This window comes from Oncorhynchus mykiss, chromosome 1, assembly GCF_057628025.1.
Source record: "Oncorhynchus mykiss isolate SJ-2025 chromosome 1, ASM5762802v1, whole genome shotgun sequence".
NCBI classification, from domain to species: domain Eukaryota; kingdom Metazoa; phylum Chordata; class Actinopteri; order Salmoniformes; family Salmonidae; genus Oncorhynchus; species Oncorhynchus mykiss.
The window spans coordinates 63,608,019-63,634,951 of NC_143022.1; the positions used below are offsets into that span (position 1 = coordinate 63,608,019).

Below are 26,933 nucleotides of genomic sequence, written 5' to 3' on the forward strand. Positions count from 1 at the left end.
AAAAGTGCAAAAACCTATATAATTCTACAGTGAGAGAATGTTGGCAATAAGCATCTGAGCCACAACTCTCCCCTACCCCAAACCACATTGGTTACAATACACCCGGCTCGCCACGCTGGTTTACAGCAGCATATGGAGGGGATTCCCTCCTCCCTCTCTCTCTGATATTCATGAGCTTGTGTTCTCATTGTGTCCATATGCTGTCTCTGGTGTAGGTCTGCTGCTCTGCTGCTTCCCTTTTCACGACCAGACCACCGCAGTCAGAACCAACCAGGCTGCCCACATCAATCTACTGTTGCTACACTCTCTTTTCCCCTCTCAACTCAACAATGGGACTCCTTCTCAATGGGCTGTGTAATGTCCCCTGTGTGACTTTAGGGCCTCTCGCTCTGTGTTTTTGTGTGTGTGACTTTAGGACCTATCGATGTGTGTTTGTGCATGTGTGCACATGTATGCATGTGTGAGTGTGCGAATTTAGGGCCTCACTGTTTAATAAGGTGTTAAATCAGACCACCAAGGTTCTGTTAAAGGCACCTCTAACCTCTCTCCCCTCTAACCCTAACCCATTCACCCAGTCAAGAAGGTGTGAAAGACAGGATAAGGGTACAGAGAGATAAAAACAAAGAGCACTGAGAGGGAGAATGAGAGAAAGACGGAAATAGAGATAGTGAGAGAGAAGGACAGAGAAGGAGAGAGACAAAGAGAGAGACAGAGGGAGAAGAAGAGAAAGAGGATGAAAGAGAGGAGTAATGTGAAGAAGATTCTCATTGAAAAGGAAGAGAGATAGAGAGGGCGGGTGGTCCCCTCCCCTTCTTTGCACAACAATAACACCAACATAACACAAACAATAGCAGTCATGAAGTAAACCTGACCCTGTCACATCCCAAAACATATTTTCTTCCCAGTGAATGAAACAGAGACTACTGGAAAGGTGGCTCCTATCTGTACTCACTGTCGTGTTAAATGACATCATCTCTGCCTGATCCTTTTTTAAAATCTCTTTTTAGGCAAACTACTGTATCTGAGCTCGCAGTTTCTCTCAGGAGAGTAGCAGAGGACTCCTACACAAAGCTGGAAACTCCATCAACTCCCGGTCAGTATCAGTACATAACTCTCCCTGTGTTTGAACAATAGTAGCTTTGTGTGTGTAGGACAGAAAGAGTGTTATTGGCGGTTCATTCAGAAAGTATGTGTGCACATGTGTGTGTCAGTAAGAGACAGATTTCAGCAGCTTATTCACAGAGTTTATATAGAGACATCCATCTGTGTGTGTGTGTAAGTGTGTGTGTGTGAGGCCGATAGCTGTACTATGGGAGCGACCAGTGACTAATAGTATAGTACTGTGATTGTTTCAATAGCACCTGCCATTTCTATGGTACAGAGAGTGCAGATGCTTCATTGAAAAGGATCACTGGAACACACACAAACGACCCAGAAGAGCGCTTTAGAGGAACCAGATAGGGGGATTCCTGTGTGTGTGTGTGTGTGTGTGTGTGTGTGTGTGTGTGTGCCTGTGTGTGAATAGTAACAGTCTCACCTTGTCTCCAGGCTGAGGTCTCATCAGGGACACCTGATCATATCCTCGACGACACAGAGCCCGCAGAGCATCCAACTTCCCCTGCGGATAGAGAAAGGGGAGTGGAAGAAAAAGGTTCCATCAGGGGATCATATTAAAAGCTGGGGGTAAAAAAAAGAAGCTTTTCTATGGTGCTCTATTAATTCTTTATTTATCTTGGTGAATACCATAGTCCTTATTCACAGCGGAACATTCTACCATAGAAGGCTATTGCATCGAGCTAATAAACTGTTGTTGTATAATGTCAGGACTGATAACGACAAAAATATAGTTTCAAGCAGCCATGCCGGGGGTTCAAGCCAGAGTTATGGACTCGAGTCACCAATTTGATATCAAATAAAATAACTTGAGACTTGAACCCTAGACTCAGGACTCGAATGATCTGGCCAGGTTTTGGACCGTTTTGTCACTCATTTTGTGGCACAGTGTCTCTGTGGATTATATTCTTGTAAAGCTCAAAGAGAATCTCATGACAAATGAAATTCAAGTTCTGTGGTTGCAGCTTCACCTGCCTCATCGAAAGCCTTTTAGGGTGCTGCTATAGGTCACCAAGTGCAAACGGTCCGTATCTGGAGAATGTGTGTAAATGTCAGATAAGGTCTCTGATGCCAAGAAAGAAATGTGTTTTCTTGGTGACCTGAACATTGGATTATTATAATCTAGTTGTCCTCTCAAGAGGAAGCGTCTTACTGTTTCTAATGATGTACCATGACCCAGGTTATCATTCAACCAACTAAAGCAGGGGTAGTAAACACTGTTTCTGGAGTGCCGCAGGTACTGCAGAATTCTGTTCAAACTTGGCGCCACACCTGACCAATTGAGCTAATTGATCAGTTCAGTGATTTCCTAAATTCAACTCACCTGGTCTTCCAGGTCGGTTAAATCAAAAACATGAAGTGGCTGCGGCACTCCAGGACCAGGGTTGCCTACCCCCGAACTAGAAAGTATACCAACAGTGTTGGATCTGTGACATCCACTTGTATTGATCCTATCTTCACTAATGCTGCAGAACTTTGCTACAAAGCAATATCAGTACCCATTGGCTCTAGTGACCATAACATTGTGGCAATAACAATGACAGCAAAAGTAGCAAAGGCAGGGCCTACAATTATTTATCAGAGATCATACAAACTGTTTTCTCGGGACTCTTTTGTTGACGATGTAAAACATGTATGTTGGTCTGACGTGTTTAAGGAGGAGAATTCAGATCCAACACTTGGGACTATTTGTAAAATTATTCTTCATGCACTTGCTAAGAAACTAACTGTGAGAACTACTGTGAGCCCCCTGGATTGATGATGAATTGAAAAATGGTATGGTTCAAAGAAATTATGCAACGAAGGTGGCAAACAAGTCAGGCTGCTCAGCTGATTGGTTGACATACTGTATATATTGAAATTTGGTGGCTTAAGAAATGATATTACCAAAACAAGAGACATTTCATATTACCATGGAAAAAAACTTTGGAGCACCTTAAATGATATTATGGGCTGAAAATGCAATTAATCTTCATCGTTCATTGAAGTTGATATGATTGATATAGCCATTCATTTCAATGACTACTGTCACACCCTGACCATAGTTTGCTTTGTATGTTTCTATGTTTTGGTTGGTCAGGGTGTGATCTGAGTGGGCATTCTATGTTACATGTCTAGTTTGTCCAGTTCTATGTTCGGCCTGATATGGTTCTCAATCAGAGGCAGGTGTTCGTCATTGTCTCTGATTGGGAACCATATTTAGGTAGCCTGGTTTTCACTGTGTGTTGGTGGGTGATTGTTCCTGTCTATGTGTTTTCACCAGATAGGGCTGTTTAGGTTTTCGTTACGTTCATTATTTTGTAGTGTTTGTATTGATTCGTGTTTTACGTTTGTTTATTAAAACATGGATCGCAATCTACAGGCTGCATTTTGGTCCGACTCTCCTTCGCATACAGAAAACCGTTACAGAATCACCCACCACAACTGGACCAAGCGGTGTGTCAACAGGCAGCAGCAGCAGGAGAAGGAACAGAGGCAGGAGCAGCAGCAGCAGTGGGAGAGGCTGCATTACTTGGAGAAATGGACTTGGGAGGACGATTTGGACGGTAAAGGACCCTGGGCACAGCCTGGAGAATATTGCCGTCCCAAAGAGGAACTGGAGGCGGCGAAAGCAGAGAGGCGCTGGTATGAGGAGGCAGCACGGCGACGCGGATGGAAGCCTGAGAGTCAGCCCCAAAAATTTCCTGGGGGGGGGCTAACAGGGAGTATGGCTACGCCAGGTAGGAGACCTGGGCAGACTCCCTGTGCTTACCGGGGGGCTGGACAGACCGGACAGGCACCGTGTTATGCAGTGGTGCGCAGTGCGGGTGCATAGCCCGGTGCGGTACATTCCAGCTCCGCGTGTCGGCCGGGCTAGATTGAGCGTCGAGCCTAATGCCATGAAGCCGGCTCTACGCATCTGGTCCCCAGTGCGTCTCCTTGGGCCGGCTTACATGGCACCAGCCTTGCGCTCGGTGTCTCCGGTTCGCCTGCATAGCCCAGTGCGGGCTATTCCACCTCGCCGCATTGGCAGGGCGACCGTGAGCATTCAACCAGGTAAGGTTGGGCAGGCTCGGTGCTCAAGAGCTCCAGTGCTCCTGCACGGTCCGGTCTTTCCAGTACCACCTCCACGCCCCAGCCCTCCGGTAGCAGCTCCCCACACCAGGCTTCCTGTGCGTGTCCTCGGCCCAGTACCACCAGTGCCAGCACCACGCATCAGGCCTACAGTGCGCCTCGCCTGTCCAGCGCTGCCGGAGCCTTCCTCCTCTCCAGCGCTGTCGGAGTCTCCCGCCTGTTTAGCGCTGTCAGAGCTTTCCGGCCTCTACAGCGTTGCCGGAGTTGCCCGCGTTGCCAGTCTGCAAGGAGCTGCCAGTCTGCAAGGAGCTGCCAGTCTGCAAGGAGCTGCCAGTCTGCAAGGAGCTGCCAGTCTGCATAGAGCTGCCAGTCTGCAAGGAGCTGCCAGTCTGCATAGAGCTGCCAGTCTGCAGGATGCCGCCAAAGCTGCCAGTCTGCAGGATTCCGCCAAAGCTGCCAGTCTGCAAGGAGCCGCCAGAGCCGCCAGTCTGCAAGGAGCCGCCAGAGCCGCCAGTCTGCAAGGAGCCGCCAGAGCCGCCAGTCTGCAAGGAGCCGCCAGAGCCGCCAGTCTGCATGGAGCAGCCAGGGCCGCCAGTCTGCATGGAGCAGCCAGGGCCGCCAGTCAGCATGGAGCAGCCAGGGCCGCCAGTCAGCATGGAGCAGCCAGGGCCGCCAGTCAGCATGGAGCAGCCAGGGCCGCCAGTCAGCATGGAGCAGCCAGGGCCGCCAGTCAGCATGGAGCAGCCAGGGCCGCCAGTCAGCATGGAGCAGCCAGGGCCGCCAGTCAGCATGGAGCAGCCAGGGCCGCCAGTCAGCATGGAGCAGCCAGGGCCGCCAGTCAGCATGGAGCAGCCAGAGCAGCCAGTCAGCATGGAGCAGCCAGTCAGCATAGAGCAGCCAGTCAGCATGGAGCAGCCAGAGCTGCCAGTCAGCATGGAGCAGCCAGAGCAGCCAGTCAGCATGGAGCTTCCAGATCTGCCAGTCGACCAGACTCTTCCAGATCTGCCAGTCGACCAGACTCTTCCAGATCTGCCAGTCGACCAGACTCTTCCAGATCTGCCAGTCGACCAGACTCTTCCAGATCTGCCAGTCGACCAGACTCTTCCAGATCCAACTACCTGCCTGGGCTTCCTCTCAGTGCTGAGCTTCCTCTCAGTCCCGAGCTACCCATCAGTCCCGAGCTACCCATCAGTCCCGAGCTGCCCCTCTGTCCCGAGCTGCCCCTCTGTCCCGAGCTAACCCTCTGTCCCGAGCTGTCATTAAGGAGGGTAACCTATCTAGGGACGCTAAGGAGGTGGAGTAAGACTATTATGGAGTGGGGTCCACGTCCAGCACCAGAGCCGCCACCGCGGACAGATACCCACCCAGACCCTCCCCTATAGGTTCAGGTTTTGCGGCCGGAGTCCGCAGCTTGGGGGGGGGGGGGGGGGGGTACTGTCACACCCTGACCATAGTTTGCTTTGTATGTTTCTATGTTTTGGTTGGTCAGGGTGTGATCTGAGTGGGCATTCTATGTTACATGCCTAGTTTGTCCAGTTCTATGTTCGGCCTGATATGGTTCTCAATCAGAGGCAGGTGTTCGTCATTGTCTCTGATTGGGAACCATATTTAGGGAGCCTGGTTTTCACTGTGTGTTGGTGGGTGATTGTTCCTGTCTATGTGTTTTCACCAGATAGGGCTGTTTAGGTTTTTGTTACGTTCATTATTTTGTAGTGTTTGTATTGATTCGTGTTTTACGTTTTGTTTATTAAAACATGGATCGCAATCTACACGCTGCATTTTGGTCCGACTCTCCTTCTCATACAGAAAACCGTTACAACTACTTTACTTGTAACGTGGACAAACCGAGATGTGAAATGAAAACATTGAACAGTGAACCAACATGTCTGTATTGTAGATCTAATAATGAAAGAGAAGGATTGCTCTTTTGAAGTTGGTCAAGTTTGTGCGGAAGAGGTGGAAAAACTATTGTTATCCATCAATAATAAGCCACCAGGTATAGACAACCTAGATGGGAAACTATTGAGTATGGTAGCAAACCGTATTGCCATCCCTATTTTCCATGTCTTTAATCAAAGCCTAAAGGAGTGTGTGTGTCCACAGGAGTGGAAGGAAGCTAATGCAATTCCACAACCTAAAAATAGTAACGCACCATTTGCTGTCTAACAGCCGACCAATCAGTTTGCTGTCGTGTTCTTAAATACAATGCTATTCTTCAAAGAAAAAGCTGACTACTGACTTTCAGCATGCATATAGGGAAGAGACCTCAACTTGTACTGCACTGACTCAGTTGACTGATGATTGGAAAAAGACATTGATAATAAGATGATAGTTGGCGCTGTATTATATTTCAGTGCAGCCTTTGATGTTACTGATCATCATTTGTTATTTAAACTCGTTATGGCTTTACATCACCTGCCATTACATGGTAGATATGTACAGTGCAATATCCCTCAGGGCATTTGCCTTGGGTTGTTACTCTTCTGTATTTTTACAAATGGTTTGACAATTGTATTACAAGAAGCTAAAATGACTATGTATGCTGATGATTGTGGGTGCTGATGTGTAGAGTGTGCAGAGACAGTGAGCTCATTGAGACTCTTAGCAAGGAGTCACAGTCAGTGTCAGAATGGGTAATTAACAATAAACTGGTCTTAAATACATCTAAAACCGTAAGCATTGTATTTGATTCAACGCATTCTCTTAGACCTAAACCTCAACTGGAGTTGTGTATAAAGGGTGTGACCACTGAACAAGTTGAAGAAGCTAAATTCCTAGGAGTAAAATTGGATAGTCAGTTATCATGGTGAACTCATATTGACAAAGTTGTTGTGAAGATGGGTAGAGGTAGAGAGGGTTGCCTCGCTTCTAGTCCTTAGGAAACGGCAGTGTTTTGTTTTATTATGTATTATTTCTTATATTGTTATCCCAGAAAATCTTAAGTGTTAGCCGGGAAGAACTATTGGATATCAGAGCGACGTCAACTTACCAGCATTTTGACCAGGAATACGATTTTCCCGAAGCAGATCCTTTGTTTGAACCATCCAAGGCACTCAAACTGATTCCAGACGCTGACCCAAAACAACGTTGCCGCAGAATAGATAGACTGAGCGGCATTCTGGTCAGACTTCGGAGGCGTGCACACCACCCACCACTTCCGAGTATATTACTCACTAATGTCCAGTCTCTAGATAACAATTTAGACAAAATTAGGGCAAGGGTTGCTTTCCAAAGAGACATCAGGGATTGTAACATACTCTGTTTCATGGAAACATGGCTCTCTGGGGATATGCTGTCGGAGTTGTTACAGCCACCGGGATTCTTTGTGCGTCGCGCTGACAGAAATAAACATCTCTCCGGGAAGAAGAAGGGCGGGGGTGTATGTTTCATGACTCAAGTCCTTTTGTTCACCTGACCTAGAATTCCTCACAATCAAATGCCGACGTATTATTTCCCAAGATAATTCTCGTCGGTTATTGTCACAGCCGTGTATAATATATCCCCCCTCAAGCCGATACCACAACAGTCCTCAAGGAACTTCACTGGACTCTATGCAAACTGGAAACCATAAGTCCTGAGGCTGCATTTATTGTAGCTGGGGATTTTAACAAAGAAAATTTGAGAACAAGGCTACCTAAATTCTATCAGCATATTGATTGTGGTACCCGGGCTGGCAGAACACTGGATCCCTGCTACTCTAACTTCTGCGATGCATACAAGGCCCTCCCCTGCCCTCCTTTCAGCAAATCGGACCATTACTCCATTTTGCTTCTCCCCTCCTATAGGGAGAAAGGAGTCGCAATTCAACAGCTCAGACACGAGGCGTATGTGGCAGGGTCTACAGACAATCCCAGACTACAAAAAGAAAACCAGCCACGGACACCGACGTCTTGCTTCCAGACAAACATAACACCTTCTTTGCCCGCTTTGAGGATAATACAATAAGACATTTAAATGTGTTAACCCTTGCAAGGCTGCCGGGCCAGACGGCATCCCTAGCCGCATCTTCAGAGCATACGCAGACCAGCTGGCTGGTGTGTTTACGGACATATTCAATCTCTCCCTATCCCAGTCTGCTGTCCCCACATCCTTCAAGATGGCAACTATTGTTCCTGTCCCCAAGAAGAAAGTAACTGATCTAAATGACTACTATAGCACTCATTTCTGTCATCATGAAGTGCTTTGAGAGACTAGTCAAGGATCATATCACCTCCACCTTAACTGTCACCCTAGACCCACTGCAATTTGCATACCGTACCAATAGGTCCACAGACAATGCAATCGCCATCACACTACAGACTGCCCTATCCCATCTGGACAAGAGGAATACCTATGTAAGAATGCTGTTCATTGACTACAGCTCAGCCTTCAACGCCATAGTACCCTCCAAGCTCATCATTAACCTTGAGGTCCTGGGTCTCAACCTCGCGCTGTGCAATTGGGCCCTGGACTTCCTGACGGCCGCCCCAGGTGGTGAAGGTAGATCTTCAAAAGTGGGGCCCCACAAGGGTGCGTGCTCAGCCCCCTTCTGTACTCCCTGTTCACCCATGACTGCGTGGCCATGTACGCTTCCAACTTGATCATCAATTTGACAGACGACACAACAGTAGTAGGCTTGATCACCAACAATGACGAGTGTGGTGCCAGGAAAATAATCTCTTACTCAATGTTGACAAATGTCGACAAAACAAATAAGCTGATCGTGGACAGCAGAGGGAGCACGCACATATCCACATCGACGGGACCGCAGAGGAGAAGGTGGAAGGTTTTAAGTTCCTTGGCATACACATCACGGACAAACTGAAATGGTCCACTAACACAGACAGTGTGGTGAAGAAGGCGCAACAGTGCCGCTTCAAACTCAGGAGGCTGAGGAAATTTGGCTTGTCACCTAAAACCCTCAAAAGCTTTTACAGTTGCACAATTGAGAGCATCCTGTCGGGCTGTATCACCGCCTGGTATGACAACTGCACCGCCCACAACCACAGGGCTCTCCAGAGGGTGGTGTGGTCTGCACAATGCGTCACCGGGGGCAAAGTACCTGCACTCCAGGACATCTACAGCACCCTATGTCACAGGAAAATAGCTTCTATCTCAAGGCCATCAGACTGTTAAACAGCCATCACTGCTGCCTCTGTGTTGAAATCATTGGCCACTCTAACAAATGGATCACTAGTCACTTTATTAATGTCTCTTTAATAATGATGTTTACATGTCTTGCATTACTCATCCCATATGTACAGTGCCTTGCGAAAGTATTCGGCCCCCTTGAACTTTGCGACCTTTTGCCACATTTCAGGCTTCAAACATAAAGATATAAAACTGTATTTTTTTTGTGAAGAATCAACAACAAGTGGGACACAATCATGAAGTGGAACGACATTTATTGGATATTTCAAACTTTTTTAACAAATCAAAAACTGAAAAATTGGGCGTGCAAAATTATTCAGCCCCTTTACTTTCAGTGCAGCAAACTCTCTCCAGAAGTTCAGTGAGGATCTCGCAAATCTACCAAGACCTGGCCGTCACTCTAAACTTTCAGCTCATACAAGGAGAAGACTGATCAGAGATGCAGCCAAGAGGCCCATGATCACTCTGGATGAACTGCAGAGATCTACAGCTGAGGTGGGAGACTCTGTCCATAGGACAACAATCAGTCGTATATTGCACAAATCTGGCCTTTATGGAAGAGTGGCAAGAAGAAAGCCATTTCTTAAAGATATCCATAAAAAGTGTCCTTTAAAGTTTGCCACAAGCCACCTGGGAGACACACCAAACATGTGGAAGAAGGTGCTCTGGTCAGATGAAACCAAAATTGAACTTTTTGGCAACAATGCAAAACGTTATGTTTGGCGTAAAAGCAACACAGCTTATCACCCTGAACGTACCATCCCCACTGTAAAACATGGTGGTGGCAGCATCATGGTTTGGGCCTGCTTTTCTTCAGCAGGGACAGGGAAGATGGTTAAAATTGATGGGAAGATGGATGGAGCCAAATACAGGACCATTCTGGAAGAAAACCTGATGGAGTCTGCAAAAGACCTGAGACTGGGACGGAGATTTGTCTTCTAACAAGACAATGATCCAAAACATAAAGCAAAATCTACAATGGAATGGTTCAAAAATAAACATATCCAGGTGTTAGAATGGCCAAGTCAAAGTCCAGACCTGAATCCAATCGAGAATCTGTGGAAAGAACTGAAAACTGCTGTTCACAAATGCTCTCCATCCAACCTCACTGAGCTCGAGCTGTTTTGCAAGGAGGAATGGGAAAAAATTTCAGTCTCTCGATGTGCAAAACTGATAGAGACATACCCCAAGCGACTTACAGCTATAATCGCAGCAAAAGGTGGCGCTACAAAGTATTAACTTAAGGGGGCTGAATAATTTTGCACGCCCAATTTTTCAGTTTTTGATTTGTTAAAAACGTTTGAAATATCCAATAAATGTTGTTCCACTTCATGATTGTGTCCCACTTGTTGTTGATTCTTCGCAAAAAAATACAGTTTTATATCTTTATGTTTGAAGCCTGAAATGTGGCAAAAGGTCGCAAAGTTCAAGGGGGCCGAATACTTTCGCAAGGCACTGTAAAAGTTGAATTTTTTATGCTAGTGGAAGAAGTTTAAATTGTCAGAGGCTAGAATTGCAACAGAAAGAAAGCTGCAGTAGGAAGGAAAGATGGATGGATAAGTACGTCAGGCTTGATAAAAAAAGCCTGGAGAAAAAGAGATGAGTAGATATGGATCAAGAGGCCACCAGCATTGCAACATAAAGGAGTAAGACAAGTGAGGGGGGATAAGATATAAAGCCAGTGGCTTGAAAGTGTCACAAGGTCAGAAGCAGAAACAGAGTGTGTGGAACCAGCAGACAGATACCCTCGAACAAAATGTTCAATACTGAACATTCTACTGGCTATTCTCATCAGCGCCAACCATGCAGACCAAGATACAACATGACATAAGGTACTGTATATGAAGAAGGTAAAGCATATGACTCTTCCAGTAGGTATGACAACTTCTGTTTGATAGTCAGATCTGAAGCTGAAGAAAGCCGGCTGCTGTCTAACAGGTCTAACCCTTCACATCCGCGTTGCATAAAGACTTAAAACCTTTTAGATGTAAAGTCCCCCTGTTTAGGGGACGTGCGTGGTTCTGGTACCAAATAGCTTGCATTAAGCGATAGACCTGTTTCCCCCAGACACAGTAGTATATTTTCTGAGCCAGTTTGATGTAGGATGTGAAACCTGAAACCACTTGCAGCTGGGATGTTTCTCCGACCATTTCATTCACTCTTTAGACTCTCCATCAACTCCTGGCTAAACCATATATCACACCCACTGACAAAGCACATGCCTGCAATCCTTACATTATAGCACAGCAGGAAGGAGTGGTTTTGTCATGGTAGCACATTCAGAGATCGATTTATAGCCATTAATCTAAAATAAATGATAGATTTTAAACACAATAAAACTGTTCTGTTTAATATGAGATGAAAGGCGAGTTCCTAACAAGTTCAGGAAGCAAATGTAGAGCTCTGTGAGACGTTCACAGCGATAGGGGCAGATGTTTTGATCAAGAGAGACCATTAGAAAATATTCACTAAACATGCAACGTGTTTTTCTTTACCCCTTTTTCTCCCTAATTTCCTTGTATCCAATTTGTAGTTACAGTCTTGTACCATCGCTGCAACTCCCGTACGGACTCGTGAGAGGCAAAGTTCGAGAACCGTGCGTCCCCTGAAAACACGACCCCCCAAAGCTGCTCTGCTTCTTGACACACTGCTCGCTTAACCCAGAAGCCAGCTGCACCATTGTGTCGGAGGAAACAAGGTCGAGAGCCCTGCGTCCTCCGACACATGACCCCGCCAAGCCGCACTGCTTCTTGACACAATGCCCGCTTAACCTGGAAGCCAGCCACACCAATATGTCGGAGGAAACACCGTACACCATATTTAGAAAGCATATAAGTGTAGTCTGACTCAGTTGATTGAGTGTAGTCTGGCCCAGGAGTGGGAAGGTGAACGGAAAGGCTCTGGAGCAACGAACCGCCCTTGCTGTCTCTGCCTGGCCGGTTCCCCTCTTTCCACTGGGATTCTCTGCCTCTAACCCTATTACAGGGGCTGAGTCACTGGCTTACTGGGGCTCTCTCATACCGTCCCTGGGAGGGGTGCGTCACCTGAGTGGGTTGAGTCACTGATGTGATCATCCTGTCTGGGTTGGCGCCCCCCCCCTTGGGTTGTGCCGTGGCGGAAATCTTTGTGGGCTATACTTAGCCTTGTCTCAGGATGGTAAGTTGGTGGTTGAAGATATCCCTCTAGTGGTGTGGAGGCTGTGCTTTGGCAAAGTGGGTGGGGTTATATCCTTCCTGTTTGGCCCTGTCTGGGGGTGTCCTCGGATGGGGCCACAGTGTCTCAGCCTCCAGTATTTATGCTGCAGTAGTTTGTGTCGGGGGGCTAGGGTCAGTTTGTTATATCTGGAGTACTTTTCCTGTCCTATTCGGTGTCCTGTGTGAATTTAAGTGTGCTCTCTCTAATTCTCTCTTTCTTTCTCTCTCTCGGAGGACCTGAGCCCTAGGACCATGCCTCAGGACTACCTGACATGATGACATCTTGCTGTCCCCAGTCCTCCTGGCCGTGCTGCTGCTCCAGTTTCAACTGTTCTGCCTTATTATTATTGGACCATGCTGGTCATTTATGAACATTTGAACATCTTGGCCATGTTCTGTTATAATCTCCACCCGGCACAGCCAGAAGAGGACTGGCCACCCCACATAGCCTGGTTCCTCTCTAGGTTTCTTCCTAGGTTTTGGCCTTTCTAGGGAGTTTTTCCTAGCCACCGTGCTTCTACACCTACATTGCTTGCTGTTTGGGGTTTTAGGCTGGGTTTCTATACAGCACTTTAAGATATCAGCTGATGTACGAAGGGCTATATAAATACATTTGATTTGATTTGATATAAGTCCTTTTAAGCCTCATTCATATAGTTTAATTGAATAGGAAATACATAATTAAATATTTCATATTTTCGATCATATTTGTACTGTGTACTTGAGCTTGTGTCCTCAAAAGTGACTACACCTCAGCAATTTATAACTATTTTACCAGACAGGTTAGATTTTAACCGGGAGACAAATTCACCTTTCAGCCGGACAATAACCTAAAACACAAGGCCAACTACACACTGGAGTTGAAGATGTTGATTGTTCCTGAGTGGACCTAGTTACAGTTTTGACTTAAATCGTCTTGAAAATCTATGGCAAGACTTGAAAATGGATGTCTAGCAATTTTCAACAACCAATTTGACAGAGCTTGAATGATTTTGAAAAGAATAATGTGCAAATATTGTACATTCCAGGTGTGCAAAGCTCTTAGAGACTTACCCAGAAAGACTCACAGCTGTAATCGCGGCCAAAGGTGATTCTAACATGTATTGACTCAGGGTGTTGAAAAATTATGTAACCAAGATATACTGTATTTGTAGGAATGTTTTGCAAATTTTAGAATTTATCTTCCACTTTCACATTACAAAGGATTTTGTGTAGATTGTGGACAAAAAGGGCCTCCCGGGTGGCGCAGTGGTTAAGGGCGCTGTACTACCAGAGACTCTGGGTTCATGCCCAGGCTCTGTCGTAACCGGCCGCGACCGGGAGGTCCGTGGGGTGATGCACAATTGGCCTAGCGTCGTCCGGGTTAGAGAGGGCTTGGCCGGTAGGGATATCCTTGTCTCATCGCGCACCAGCGACTCCTGTGGCGGACCGGGCACAGTGCGTGCTAACAAAGGTTGCCAGGTGCATGGTGTTTCCTCCGACACATTGGTGCGGCTGGCTTCCGGGTTGGATGCGTGCTGTGTTAAGAAGCAGTGTGGCTTGGTTGGGTTGTGTATCGGAGGACGCATGACTTTCAACCTTCGTCTCTCCCGAGCCCGTACGGGGGTTGTAGCAATGAGACAAGAAAGTAGCTACTAAACAATTGGATACCACGAAATTGGGGAGAAAAAGGGGTAAAATAAAAATTATTTTAAAAAAAATGTAAAAAAAGATTGTGGACAAAAAAATTGAATTAAATCAATTTGAATCCCATCTTGTATCAAAGCAAAATGTGGAAAAAGTCAAGGGGTGTGAATACTTTAAGGCACTAAATATTCTGAGAACATTGTAACCAATAGATAAGATAAGATAAGATAAGTTCTGCTTGACCTTAAGGGAATGTTCTCCTAACTTTAACACCAAATAATGCAAAATAAATTCTCTGAAGGTTTTTGTTAACATAGATGGAATGTTCTCCGAACTAATGGAAAACTGGAAACTCAAACATTTGGTAACTTAACATTACAAAAACATTGTTAGCTGGGGAGGAAGAGGAGGAATAAGAGAGTGAATAAAAAAGAGGAGTTAAGAGAGAAGAGTGAAGATATCACATTTGCATAAGTATTCAGACCCTTTACTCAGTACTTTTTTAAAGCAGCTTTGGTAGTGATTACAGCCTCGAGTCTTCTTGGGCGTGACGCTACAAGCTTGGCACACCTGTATTTGGGGAGATTCTCCCATTCTCTGCAGATCCTCTCAATTTCTGTAAAGTTGGATGGGAAGTGTCGCTGGACAGATATTTTCACGGCTCTCCAGAGATGTTCGATCGGGTTCAAGTCCGGGCTCTGGCTGGGCCACTCAAGGACATTCAGAAACTATCCCAAAGCCACTCTTGCATTGTCTTGGCTGTGTGCTTAGGGTCGTTGTCCTGTTGGAAGGTGAACGTTCACCTCAGTCCTGAGCTCTCTGGAGCAGGTTTTCATTAAGGTTTGCCTCTGTACTTTGCTCCGTTCATCTTTCCCTCAATCCTGACTAGTCTCCCAGTCTCTGCCAAAGAAAAACATCCCCACAGCATGATGCTGCCACCACCATGCTTCACCGTAGGGATGGTGCCATGTTTCCTCCAGAAGTGACGCTTGGTATTTAGGCCAAAAAGTTCACTCTTGGTTTCATCAGACCAGATCAGATCTTGTTTCTCATGGTCTGAGAATCTTTTAGGTGCCTTTTAGCAAATTTCAAGCAGGCTGTCATGTGCCTTTTACTGAGGAGTGGCTTCCATCTGGCTACTCTACCATAAAGTCCTAATTGTTGGAGTGCTGCAGAGATGGTTGTCCTTCTGGAAGATTCTCCCATCTCCACAGAGGAAATCTGGAGCTCTACAGAGTGACCATCAGGTTCTTGGTCACCTCCCTGACCAATGCCCTTCTGCCCCGATTGTTCAGTTTGGCCGGGCGGCCAGCTCTAGAAAGATCTTGGTGGTTCCAAACTTACTCCATTTAAGAATGATGGAGGTCACTGTGTTCTTGGGGATCTTAAATACTGCAGAAATGTTTGGAACCCTTCCCAGATCTGTGCCTCGACCCACAATCCTGTCTCGGAGCTCTACGGGCAATTCCTTCAACTTCATGGCTTGGTTTTACTCTGACATGCACTGTCAACTGTGGGACCTTATTTAGACAGGTGTGTGCCAAGTCATGTCCAATCAATTGAATTTACCACAGGTGGACTCCAATCAAGTTGTCGAAACATCTTGAGGATGATGAAGGGACACAGGATGCACCTGAGCTCAATTTCAACTCTCATATCAAAGGGTCTGAATACCTATGTAAATAAGGTATTTCTGTATTTTATTTGTAATAAATTTGCAACACATTCAAAAAAAGATGTGTTTCGCTTTGCCATTATGGGGTATTGTGTTTTGAAACCCGAATGAGCTAGCAATGTTCTATGTTTGTGTGTTACCTGTATAGGTGTGTACCACCTTCTGTCCTGAGGAGGTTTCCAGGGCTTGGGTGTGCGTGGTTTGGGTTGGTACGCTTCATACTCCTGTTCAGGCATCTTCACCACTGCATTCTTAGGCTTGTCTAGCTTAGCCCCTTCCTCTGTAGAGCCTTTATCCCCCCAACGCACCTACACACACACACACACACACACACACAAAATACAGGAATTCCTTTCAGACAATTCTATATTATCTGATATCCATTTCCGCACAGGGTCGGCACTGCTATAATTTGTGTGTGTGTGTGCGCGCGCGTGTGTGTGCGTGCTTGAAGGTATACCTCCATGCGTTTGATGCCCCCCACCCCTCTCCCTCCGTAGTAGGATGCATCCACTGTGGGCCATCGCATTTTGGGCATACCATCTTCATCATCAGACTCCTGACATGGGAAGAGTTAGTTAGGAGTTGAGGTTTAAATTAAAGGTTTTATTTGTATAAATATGAGTATGGGAGTGGAGGTGTACACTGTGTAACCATTCAGACATGTAGAGGAGTTTCCTTGGGTGACCACACAATTAAATATAACACTAGAATGGACATTTGCATCCTAGCAACATCAGGAAAACAGAATTTTATAATATCTATGTGTGTGACTTACTGGCTCTGGGGGAGGAGGTGGTGGGGGCTCTTTAATGACCTGGAGAGAGAACCATTCACATTGAACAAGTAAATCAGGAAGAAGATACATTAAACACAACAAAACATCCTCCCTCTCTATTTGCAAAATAACTACAATTCCCATAGTAATACCCCTGACTCTACTGAATGAAGACACAAGAGCTAGTCTTACCAAGGTGCAGCAGAGGGGCCAGAACCACCACATGAACAGCAAGCCCAACAAAAGTGTCAGAACTAGCAATGAGATCAGCAGGAGGGTCCCATCAAACTGCACAGAGAGACACAGCAAAGGTGTAATTGCAAACCAATATGGTATCTTGTTTGGAGTTAGACTGAGATGAGATTGAAGGGGGGTTGTTTACTGGATTACGGTACAATTCTGGTGTGACTACAGACAGATCAAAAGATGAAGGAGAGAACATACCCACAGCCTCCTCTGATGACAGAGAGAGCAGAGGAGACCGCAGAGAATAGGCAGAGGGAAAAAAGAGGAGGAAACTATAGGAAGAACAGAAATACAAAAAGGGCAAGATTATACCAAAGAACATTATTTTGAATTGCTTCAGGATATGTGTTGCTGAATGTTGCTTACCATTTCAGAACGTTGCTTTAGTGCTTATTTTTTATTTATTTAACTATGCAAGTAAGTGAATAAGAACAAATTCTTATTTGCAATGACGGCCTAGGAAAACGGCCTAGGAAAACTGCCTTGTTCAGGGGGCAGAACAACAGATTTTTACCTTGTCAGCTCGGGGATTCAATCCAGTAACCTTTTGGTTACTGGCCCAACACTCTAACCACTAGACTACCTGCCGCCCCAAATAAGTTTTTTTTTTTTTTTACAACAAAATCAACATTTTTGATGTAAATGGTGTGTTATAGAAGAAGGGTCCAATCAACTTTTTTGTGATTTCACATGTTTTTGAGAAACCCAAAACAGAAAATCCCTTCTTCATCCTCGTTGTGTGGTATGGGAGCCCGTAAAACACATGAACAAAGGCCACGGAAATACTCAAATATATCCCGTTAGAACTGGAAAAGCTCTTATTATAGTGACGCAGGTCTTTCAATGTTGTGCACATGAAACTGTGTCATTCGCAAAGTTATATTTCATTTTGTTGCGACTCGAGCGATACCTCTCCCTTCACTCTACAGGTAACTGCCGAAATAAAGGAAACACTTGAGTAAATAAGGGATACAAAGTATATTGAAAGCATGAGGTGCTTCCACACAGGAAGTCCCAGACAATTATTATTATTCTGTCACTTTTGGAGCCTTTGTTCATGTTGTTGAACATCGCTGTACTCACACATTCGATGGTGGTGATGTGAACAGAACTGGTGATGTAGGAGAGTCCTTCATTCATACTGACCTGTAGATAGATCACCCTGCAACACACACACAGCACTACATTACCCATCAACCCTCACAACACACATTTCAGAACCCATATTTTTTGCCCCCCCAAATCCCCTGAAAAAAACACATCCATGCTCTTTTCAGACTTAAGCTTAATATACCTTATGTACTGTAAGTAAACAATGCAAGTACACAATTAGTTACTTACAATGGCTGTTCTGCGTACTTGCGTACCAATATGTGCAGCCCACAATTTGAGTCTCTATGCAATCACGCAGGATCGCCATTTTGCATAGTTAATTGAGTTATTGCGTTGCATACTTGCATAACGTCGCTGTCGTATGAAAAACTTGTAACAACATCTTTGCCAATTTTAGCAGTAACTCCCCTCAATGTACTCTGAACATTTCATGACTCTAGGACCAAGAATACTTACTCAAAATACTTGCTGAAGTTGCACAATTGCATGTTCGCTAATTGGGAAAATAGTTTCTGTTTTGAAGATAAAGGTAGAAATGAGGCTGTAGCATGAACGCAAGACATTACATGCATCATGTCAAGGGACACGTGGATGCCCACCTGCACACAGATCTACGTTTGATACTCATGGCTTTCTTTAGAAATCTGAAGCATGAATAAGATCTAGGCCATTAACACATTCCTGTCTCCGTCTCTGTCTGTTCTTGCTCTCTTTCACTAATATCTGCTTTCGGACAGCCATCACATTTGGCCCTGTGGACTTTGGTTCGGTATGGGACCTGTAAGGCTTACCGTGTTGGGGAATGCGTCTTTACGGGGTCAGGGTAGCAAAGTAACATTTGTTAGGATTGCATTGTCGACTGCCAGCAAGTCTTTAAAAAGGATGGGACCTGTGGACTTTGGGTTGATTCCAGAGTCCCAATGTGGAAAGTTGTCATTAGGCCACTGAACGACTTCCCCGCCCTAATGTTAGTGCTTCTATCTACAACACAGATCGTGGAGACACATACAGAGGGGAGGAATGTACATGTGTGTTTGTGTGTGTGTGTGTGTGTGTGTGTGTGTTTGTTTGTGTGTGTAGGGTTGTTGCAAAAAAAAACTCTACTAAATAGTGATTTGAGGTTGGTGGGTTGATATTTGAGAGGAGAGTGTGTAAGTGAGTTGTAATGATTTAGGAGGCAAGAGAAGAGAGGGGTCATTGAGAGTGTGGTTTAGGACTGAGGGAGGGGAGGGAAGGGAAGGGGGAGGCTAGGGGAAGGGGGGTTGAGGTCATTTGAGGGTGGATGAGAAAGGAGGGAGCAGACAAAGACAGGAAATGGAAAAGGGAGAAGGGGGAGGTGAGGAGGGGAGGAGAGGCGAGAGGGAGTACATCCCCCCAGACTCCCTTCTAGGACCTCCCCCTCCCTCTCTCTCTAACAGAATGGAGAGAGAAAACAAGAGAAAACCAGAGATCACTACTGAGACTCACAGAAAAATATGTATTCCCTCTCCCTTTTCCCCCTTTTCTTTTGCCTCTGTACCTCTATCTCTATCTCTCGCTCTCTCTCTCTCCCTCTTTCTCTCTCTGGGCAGGCAGGGGGCACAGCGTGCGATCAGCACCCTGGTGACAGAGCCATCGTACCACCCATCAATCAGCCCTCCGCCATGAGTGTGTGTGTATATGTGTTTGTGTAGCTTCTTCCAGAAGGTTTCCAGTCACCATATGCTTGCGTGACAGCAGCAATGATGACTTCATCATATGAGACAGGGCTGAGGGGTGTGTGTGTGTGTGTGTGTGTGTGTGTGTGTGTGTGTGTGTGTGTGTGTGTGTGTGGGTGGGTGGGTGGGGGGGGCTTACATCTCATGGGCCCTCAAATGCTCTTAAACATTTCAAATATACACTGAGTATTCAAAACATTAAAACACCTGCTCTTTCCATGACATAGACTGACCAGGTGAATCCAGGTGAAAGCTATGATCCCTTAGTGATGTCACTTGTTAAATCCACTTCAAACAGTGTATATGAAGGGGAGGAGACAGGTTAAAGAAGGATTTTTAAGCATTGAGATAATTGAGACATAGATTGTGTATGTGTGCCGTTCAGAGGGTGAATGGGCAAGACAAAGAATTTAAGTGCCTTTAAACGGGGTATGGTAGTAGGTGCCAGGTGCACCGGTTTGTGTCAAGAACTGCAAAGCTGCTGGGTTTTTCACGCTCATCAGTTTCCCGTGTTTATCAAGAATGGTCCCACTATCAAAGGACATCCAGCCAACTTGACACAACATTGAAGTCAACATGGGCCAGCATCACTGTGGAACACTTTCGACACCTTGTAGAGTCCATGCCCTGACAAATTGAGTCTGTTCTGAGGGCAAAAAGGGGAGGGGTTTGGTATACTAAGTGCAGTTTGACATACAGTATTGTTAATGACACATAACCAAACCATCAACCATCATGTTTTTAAAAATAACCTTATGATTTTGCATTTTCAGACAAGTGTGAAAGATAGAAATATGATGACCTTTAGGGTAAACACATAAAAACAGGCCTCATCGTCTCGCCCTTGGGTTGTTCACAGTTGATTTCCTCTTACTCACATGCCCCAAGTGTTGTTGGTCGAGCATGTGCTAATGGGGTGACTCAGTAACAGTAATAGAACAACACAGAGACTCATGGGCACCATTATGGGCACAGAAATGGAGAAGCAGCACAATTATGCCCATAGGGAGTGGGGGGGTGTGGCTGTGGTTGTGGGCACCAGCCAACCTGACAGCCAGGTATTGACTGCTCCTTTCTACCCTTCTAGTTTTTGCTGAACAGTATACAAGCAGTTGGTTTAAGGGAGTGAACATGATTTATAATAAGGGTTATATTGAGAAAATCAGACCCCTGAAATGCAAATAGATGGCCCTCCCTTCAGCAAAACGTATTTTACCTAAACCGTCCCTGAGAGCTTGAAAAAAAAGTGACCCTCCCCTATAACCAAAATAATAATGAAAACAAAGTGAATAGAAGAGAACATGTCTACTGTTTACCCTCGCTTCTTGGACAGACCAGAGTTTTAGATATGCAGTTTTAGAATAAGTTATTTGTTCAGTAAGCATTACGTGTCAACGTGGGCTACGGGCCAGAAGGTTGTGGGTTTGCAAACCGTGTGGACAAGAGTAGGGGTGGAAAGATCTCTTTTATATTAAAAGCATTGTGCCTTTTAAAATATGTTCATGCAATTCAACCTTTTTTTTTTTTTTTTTTACATATCACCAGAAACTTAATACCACACAAATTACTGAAATTACAAGCTGAGAATGGACAGAGAGATAGGCCTATGTGTTTATCTTGTCACGTTTCTCCAATGCCAAATCAGTGTGTCTTGTTTGCAACGAAACTGTCCCTGTTTGCAAATAATTAATAAATCTGAGCCATCATTAGGCAACTGAGCATGGTACTTAAAAAAAAGTTAGGCCTATCTTTCCACACCAGACAGACACAGAAAAATGTAAGCTATTAAATAACTTAAGGATCCCACCCCTTTTTATCCATTTTAGCCTAAAATGACATACCCATATCTAACTGCCTGTTGCTTCAGGGAAGCAAGGATATGCATATATTACAAATCAAATTTGAAAGGTGCGAAAGGTGCTTCAACAAAGTACTGAGTAAAATATCTGAATACTTTAGTTTTTTATTTTATAATTTTGCAAAAAATTCTAAAACTGATTTTGCTTCGTCATTATGGGGTATTGTGTGTAGATTGATGAGGGGGGAAAACATTTTAATACATTTTAGAATATGTCTTTAACGTAACAAAATGTGGAAAAAGTAATGGAGTCTGAATACTTTCCTAATGCACTGTATTTCATTGTTTAATTTCTTTGAGGCTGATTTTGCTTGGGAAGTAATCTAAGTCTGTCACTATCAATTGGTTAAGCTATTCACATTCTGTACAATAGAAGATGTTTAAACAAAGACAGCTTTTAGGGAAACACTTCTCTCGTTGGGTTAAGCCACGGAAGAAGAGTAGCTAGCAGTTAACAAAAAAAATACAAAAGAACGGTTGTTTTTTTCTTTGTATTATCTTTTACCAGATCTATTGTGTTATATTCTCCTACATTCCTTTCACATTTCCACAAATGTCAAAGTGTTTACTTTCAAATGGTACCAATAATATGCTTATTCTTGCTTCAGGGCCTGAGTTACAGGCAGTTAGATTTGGGTATGTCATTTTAGGCGAAAATAGAAAAAAGGGGGAGGATCCTTAAGAGGTTTTAAGTCTTACCACAGATTCTCAATTCAATTGAGGTCAATTGAGGTCCGGGCTTTGACTAGGACATTCCAAGACATTTAAGTGTTTCCCCTTAAACCAGCGGTATGCTTAGGGTCATTGTCCTGCTGGAACATGAACCTCCGTCCCAGTCTCAAATCTCTGGAAGACTGAAACAGGTTTCCCTCAAGAATTTCCCTGTATTTAGCGCCATCCATCACCAGTTTCCCAGTCCCTGTCAATGAAACATCCCAGCGTGATGCTGCCACCAACATGCTTCACTGTGTGGATGGTGTTCTCGGGGTGATGAAAGGTGTTGGGTTTGTGCCAGACATAGCGTTATCCTTGATGGCCAAAAGCTCAATTTTAGTCGAACCTGACCAGAGTAACTTCTTCCATATGTTTGGGGAATCTCTCAGAATTGGTCTTGTGGACAGATACTCATATTTTTTACAACCCAACCCTGATCTGTACTTCTCCACAACTTTCTCCCTGACCTGTTGGAGAGCTCCTTGGTCTTCATGGTGCCACTTGCTTGGTGGTGGTGCCCCTTGCTTAGTGGTGTTACAGACTTCGTTTCAGAACAGGTGTATATATACTGAGATCATGTGACAGATCATGTGACACTTAGATTGCACACAGATGGACTTTATTTAACTAATTATGTGACTTCTGAAGGTAATTGGTTGCACCATATCTTAATTCGAGGCTTCATAGCAAAGGGGGTGAATACATATTCATGCACCACTTTTCCATTTTTTTTTCCTCAAATTTTTTGAAACAAGATCTTTTTTTAATTTCACTTCACCAATTTGGACTGTTTTGTGTATGTCCATTACATGAAATGTAAATAAAAATCTATTTCAATTACAGGTTGTAATGCAACAAAATAGGAAAAAAGCCAATGGGGATGAATACTTTTGCAAGGCACTGCAGGTAGGGGTAAAGAGACCATGAATAGATAATAAACAGTGAGTAGTAGCAGTGTAAAAACAAAGGGGGGTCAATGTAAATAGTCCGGGTGGTCATTTGAGAAATTGTTCAATAGCCTTAAGGCTTGGGGATAGAAGCTTTTAAGGAGCCTTTTGGACATAGACTTTGCACTCCGGTACTGATTGCCGTGCGATAGCAGAGAGAATAGTCTATTTCTTGAACTGCATTGTTGGTTAAGGGCTTGTAAGTAGGCTTTCCTCTGACACCGCTTAATAAATAGGTCCTGGATGAAAGGAAGCTTGGCACAAGTGATGTACTGGGCCATACACACTACCCTCTGTAGCGCCTTACGATCAGATACCGAGCAGTTGCCATACCAGGCAGGGGTGCATTTTCAGGCCTGTTCAGACCACTTTTTCCTGTAGTCCACAATCAACTCCTTTGTCTTGTTCATATTGAGGGAGAGGTTGTTTTCCTAGCACCACATTGCCAGGTCTCTGACCTCCTCCCTATAGGCTATCTCATCGTTGTCTGTGATCAGGCCTACCACTGTTGTGTTGTCAGCAAACCTAATGACGGTGTTGGAGTCATGGTTGGCCATGCAGCTGTCGGTGAACAGGGAGTACAGGAGTGGCCTAAGCACGCACCCCTGAGGGGCCCCCGTGTTAAGTATCAGCATGGCAGATGTGTTGCTTCCTACCCTTACCACCTGAGGGTGGCCAGTCAGGAAGTCCAAGATCCAGTTGCAGAGAGAGATGTTCAGTCCCAGGCTCCTTAGCTTAGTGATGAGCTTTGTGGGCACTATGGTGTTGAACACTGAGCTGTAGTCAAAGAACAGCATTCTCACATACGTGTTCCTTTAGTCCAGGTGGGAAAGGGCAGTGTGGATTGCGATTGAGATTGCGTCATCTGTGGATCTGTTGCGAATTGGAGTGGGTCTAGAGTTTCTGGTATGATGGTGTTGATGAGCAGCCTTTAAAATAACTTCAGTGCTTTGGGGCGGTAATCATTTAGGCACATTACCTTCGCTTTCTTGGGCACAGGGACTATGGTGGTCTGTATGAAACATGTAGGTATTATAGACTCGGTCAGGGAGAGTTTCAAAATGTCAGTGAAGACTGGTCTGCACATGCTTTGTTGGTCTGCTTTGTTGGTCTGCGCATGCTTTGAGTACACTTCCTGGTAATCCGTCTGGCCCGCGGCTTTGTGAATGTTGACCTGTTTAAAGGTCTTGCTCACCTTGGCTAAAGAGAGCGTGATCAAACAGCTGGTGCTCTCATGCATGTTTCAGTGTTGCTTGCCTCGAAGCGAGCATAAAAGGCATTTAGCTCATCTGGTAGACTCGCGTCACGGGGCAGCTTGCGGCTGGGTTTCCCTTTGTAGTCTGTAATAGTTTGCAAGCCCTGCCACATCCGACAAGCGTCAGAGCCGGTGTAGTATAATTCAATCTTAGTCCTGTATTGACGCTTTGCCTGTTTGATGGTTCGTCTGAGGGCATAGCAGGATTTCTTATAAGCGTCCGGATTAGTGTCCCGCTCCTTGAAAGCGGCAGCTTTAGCCTTTAGCTTGGTGCGGATGTTGCCTGTAATCCATGGCTTCTGGTTGGGATACGTACGTGCGGTCGCTGAGGGGACGACGCCATCGGTGCAGTTATTGACGAAGCCGGTGACTGAGGTGGTAAACTCCTCAATGCCATTGGATAAATCCTGAAGCATATTCCAGTCTGTGCTAGCAAAACAGTCCTGTAGCGTAGCATCTGACCACTTCCGTATTGAGTCTTCTTGGATATGATGCTACAAGCTTAGCACACCTGTATTTGGGGAGTTTCTCTCATTTTTCAGGTCTCTCCAGAGATGTTTGATTGTGTTCAAGTCCAGGCTCTGGCTGGGCCAGTCAAGGACACTCAGAGACTTGACCCGAAGCCACTCCTACATTGTCTTGGCTGTGTGCTTAGGGTCATTGTCCTGTTGGAAGGTGAAGCTCCACCCCAGTCTGATGTCCTGAGCACACTGGAGCAGGTTTTCATCAGGTTTCTCTCTGTACTTTGCGCCGTTCATCTTTCCATCGATCCTAACTAGTCTCCCTGCCACTGAAATATATCCCCACAGCATGATGCTGCCACCACCATGCTTCACCTTAGGGATGGTATTGGCCAGGTGATGAGCGGTGCCAGGTTTACTCCAGATGTGACGCTTGGCATACAGGCCAAAGAGTTCAATCTTGGTTTCATCAGATCAGAGAATCTTGTTTCTCATGGTCTGAGAGTCCTTTATGTGCCTTTTAGCTAACTCCAAGTGGGCTGTCATGTGCCTTTTACTGAGGAGTGGCATCTGTCTGGCCACTCTACCATAAAGGCCTGATTGGTGGAGTGCTGTAGAGATGGCTGTCCTTCTGGAAGGTTCTCCCATCTCCACATAGGAACTTTGGAGCTCTGTCATAGAGACCATTGGGTTCTTAGTCACCTCCCTGAACAAGGCCCTTCTCCCCCAATTGCTCAGTTTGGCTGGGCGGCCAGCTCTAGGAAAAGTCTTGGTGGTTCCAAACTTCTTCCATTTAAGAATTATGGAGGCCACTGTGTTCTTTGGCACTTTCAATGCTGCAGACATTTTTGGGTACTTTTCCCCAGATCTGTGCCTCCACACAATTGTTTTTTAAAATTTTATTTAACCTTTATTTAACCAGGTAGGCTAGTTGAGAACAAGTTCTCATTTACAACTGCGACCTGGCCAAGATAAAGCATAGCAGTGTGAACAGACAACAACACAGAGTTACACATGGAGTAAACAATAAACAAGTCAATAACACAGTAGAAAAAAGAAAAAAAAGAGTCTATATGCATTGTGTGCAAAAGGCATGAGGAGGTAGGCAAATAATTACAATTTAGCAGATTAACACTGGAGTGATAAATGATCAGATGGTCATGTGCAGGTAGAGATACTGGTGTGCAAAAGAGCAGAAAAGTAAATAAATAAAAACAGTATGGGGATGAGGTACAGTGCCTTGCGAAGGTATTCGGCCCCCTTGAACTTTGCGACCTTTTGCCACATTTCAGGCTTCAAACATAAATATATAAAACTGTATTTTTGTGTGAAGAATCAACAACAAGTGGGACACAATCATGAAGTGGAACGACATTTATTGGATATTTCAAACTTTTTTAACAAATCAAAAACTGAAAAATTGGGCGTGCAAAATTATTCAGCCCCTTTACTTTCAGTGCAGCAAACTCTCTCCAGAAGTTCAGTGAGGATCTCTGAATGATCCAATGTTGACCTAAATGACTAATGATGATAAATACAATCCACCTGTGTGTAATCAAGTCTCCGTATAAATGCACCTGCACTGTGATAGTCTCAGAGGACCGTTAAAAGCGCAGAGAGCATCATGAAGAACAAGGAACACACCAGGCAGGTCCGAGATACTGTTGTGAAGAAGTTTAAAGCCGGATTTGGATACAAAAAGATTTCCCAAGCTTTAAACATCCCAAGGAGCAATGTGCAAGCGATAATATTGAAATGGAAGGAGTATCAGACCACTGCAAATCTACCAAGACCTGGCCGTCCCTCTAAACTTTCAGCTTATACAAGGAGAAGACTGATCGGAGATGCAGCCAAGAGGCCCATGATCACTCTGGATGAACTGCAGAGATCTACAGCTGAGGTGGGAGACTCTGTCCATAGGACAACAATCAGTCGTATATTGCACAAATCTGGCCTTTATGGAAGAGTGGCAAGAAGAAAGCCATTTCTTAAAGATATCCATAAAAAGTGTTGTTTAAAGTTTGCCACAAGCCACCTGGGAGACACACCAAACATGTGGAAGAAAGTGCTCT

At 45.0% G+C, this 26,933-nt stretch overlaps 1 protein-coding gene across 1 annotated transcript in view; it reads right to left on the bottom strand.

Moving 5' to 3' along the window:
- Window positions 1-26,933, bottom strand: part of LOC110526097 (anthrax toxin receptor 1) — a 65,191-nt gene that overhangs the window by 15,018 nt on the left and 23,240 nt on the right. The window contains exons 12-17 of the mRNA XM_021606720.3: window positions 17,900-17,978; window positions 16,763-16,858; window positions 16,571-16,609; window positions 16,253-16,351; window positions 15,933-16,100; window positions 1,538-1,618 (exon numbers count right to left, since the gene is read on the bottom strand). Coding sequence (XP_021462395.2) covers window positions 1,538-1,618; window positions 15,933-16,100; window positions 16,253-16,351; window positions 16,571-16,609; window positions 16,763-16,858; window positions 17,900-17,978 — 562 coding nt within the window. The remainder of the gene's footprint in view (window positions 1-1,537; window positions 1,619-15,932; window positions 16,101-16,252; window positions 16,352-16,570; window positions 16,610-16,762; window positions 16,859-17,899; window positions 17,979-26,933) is intronic.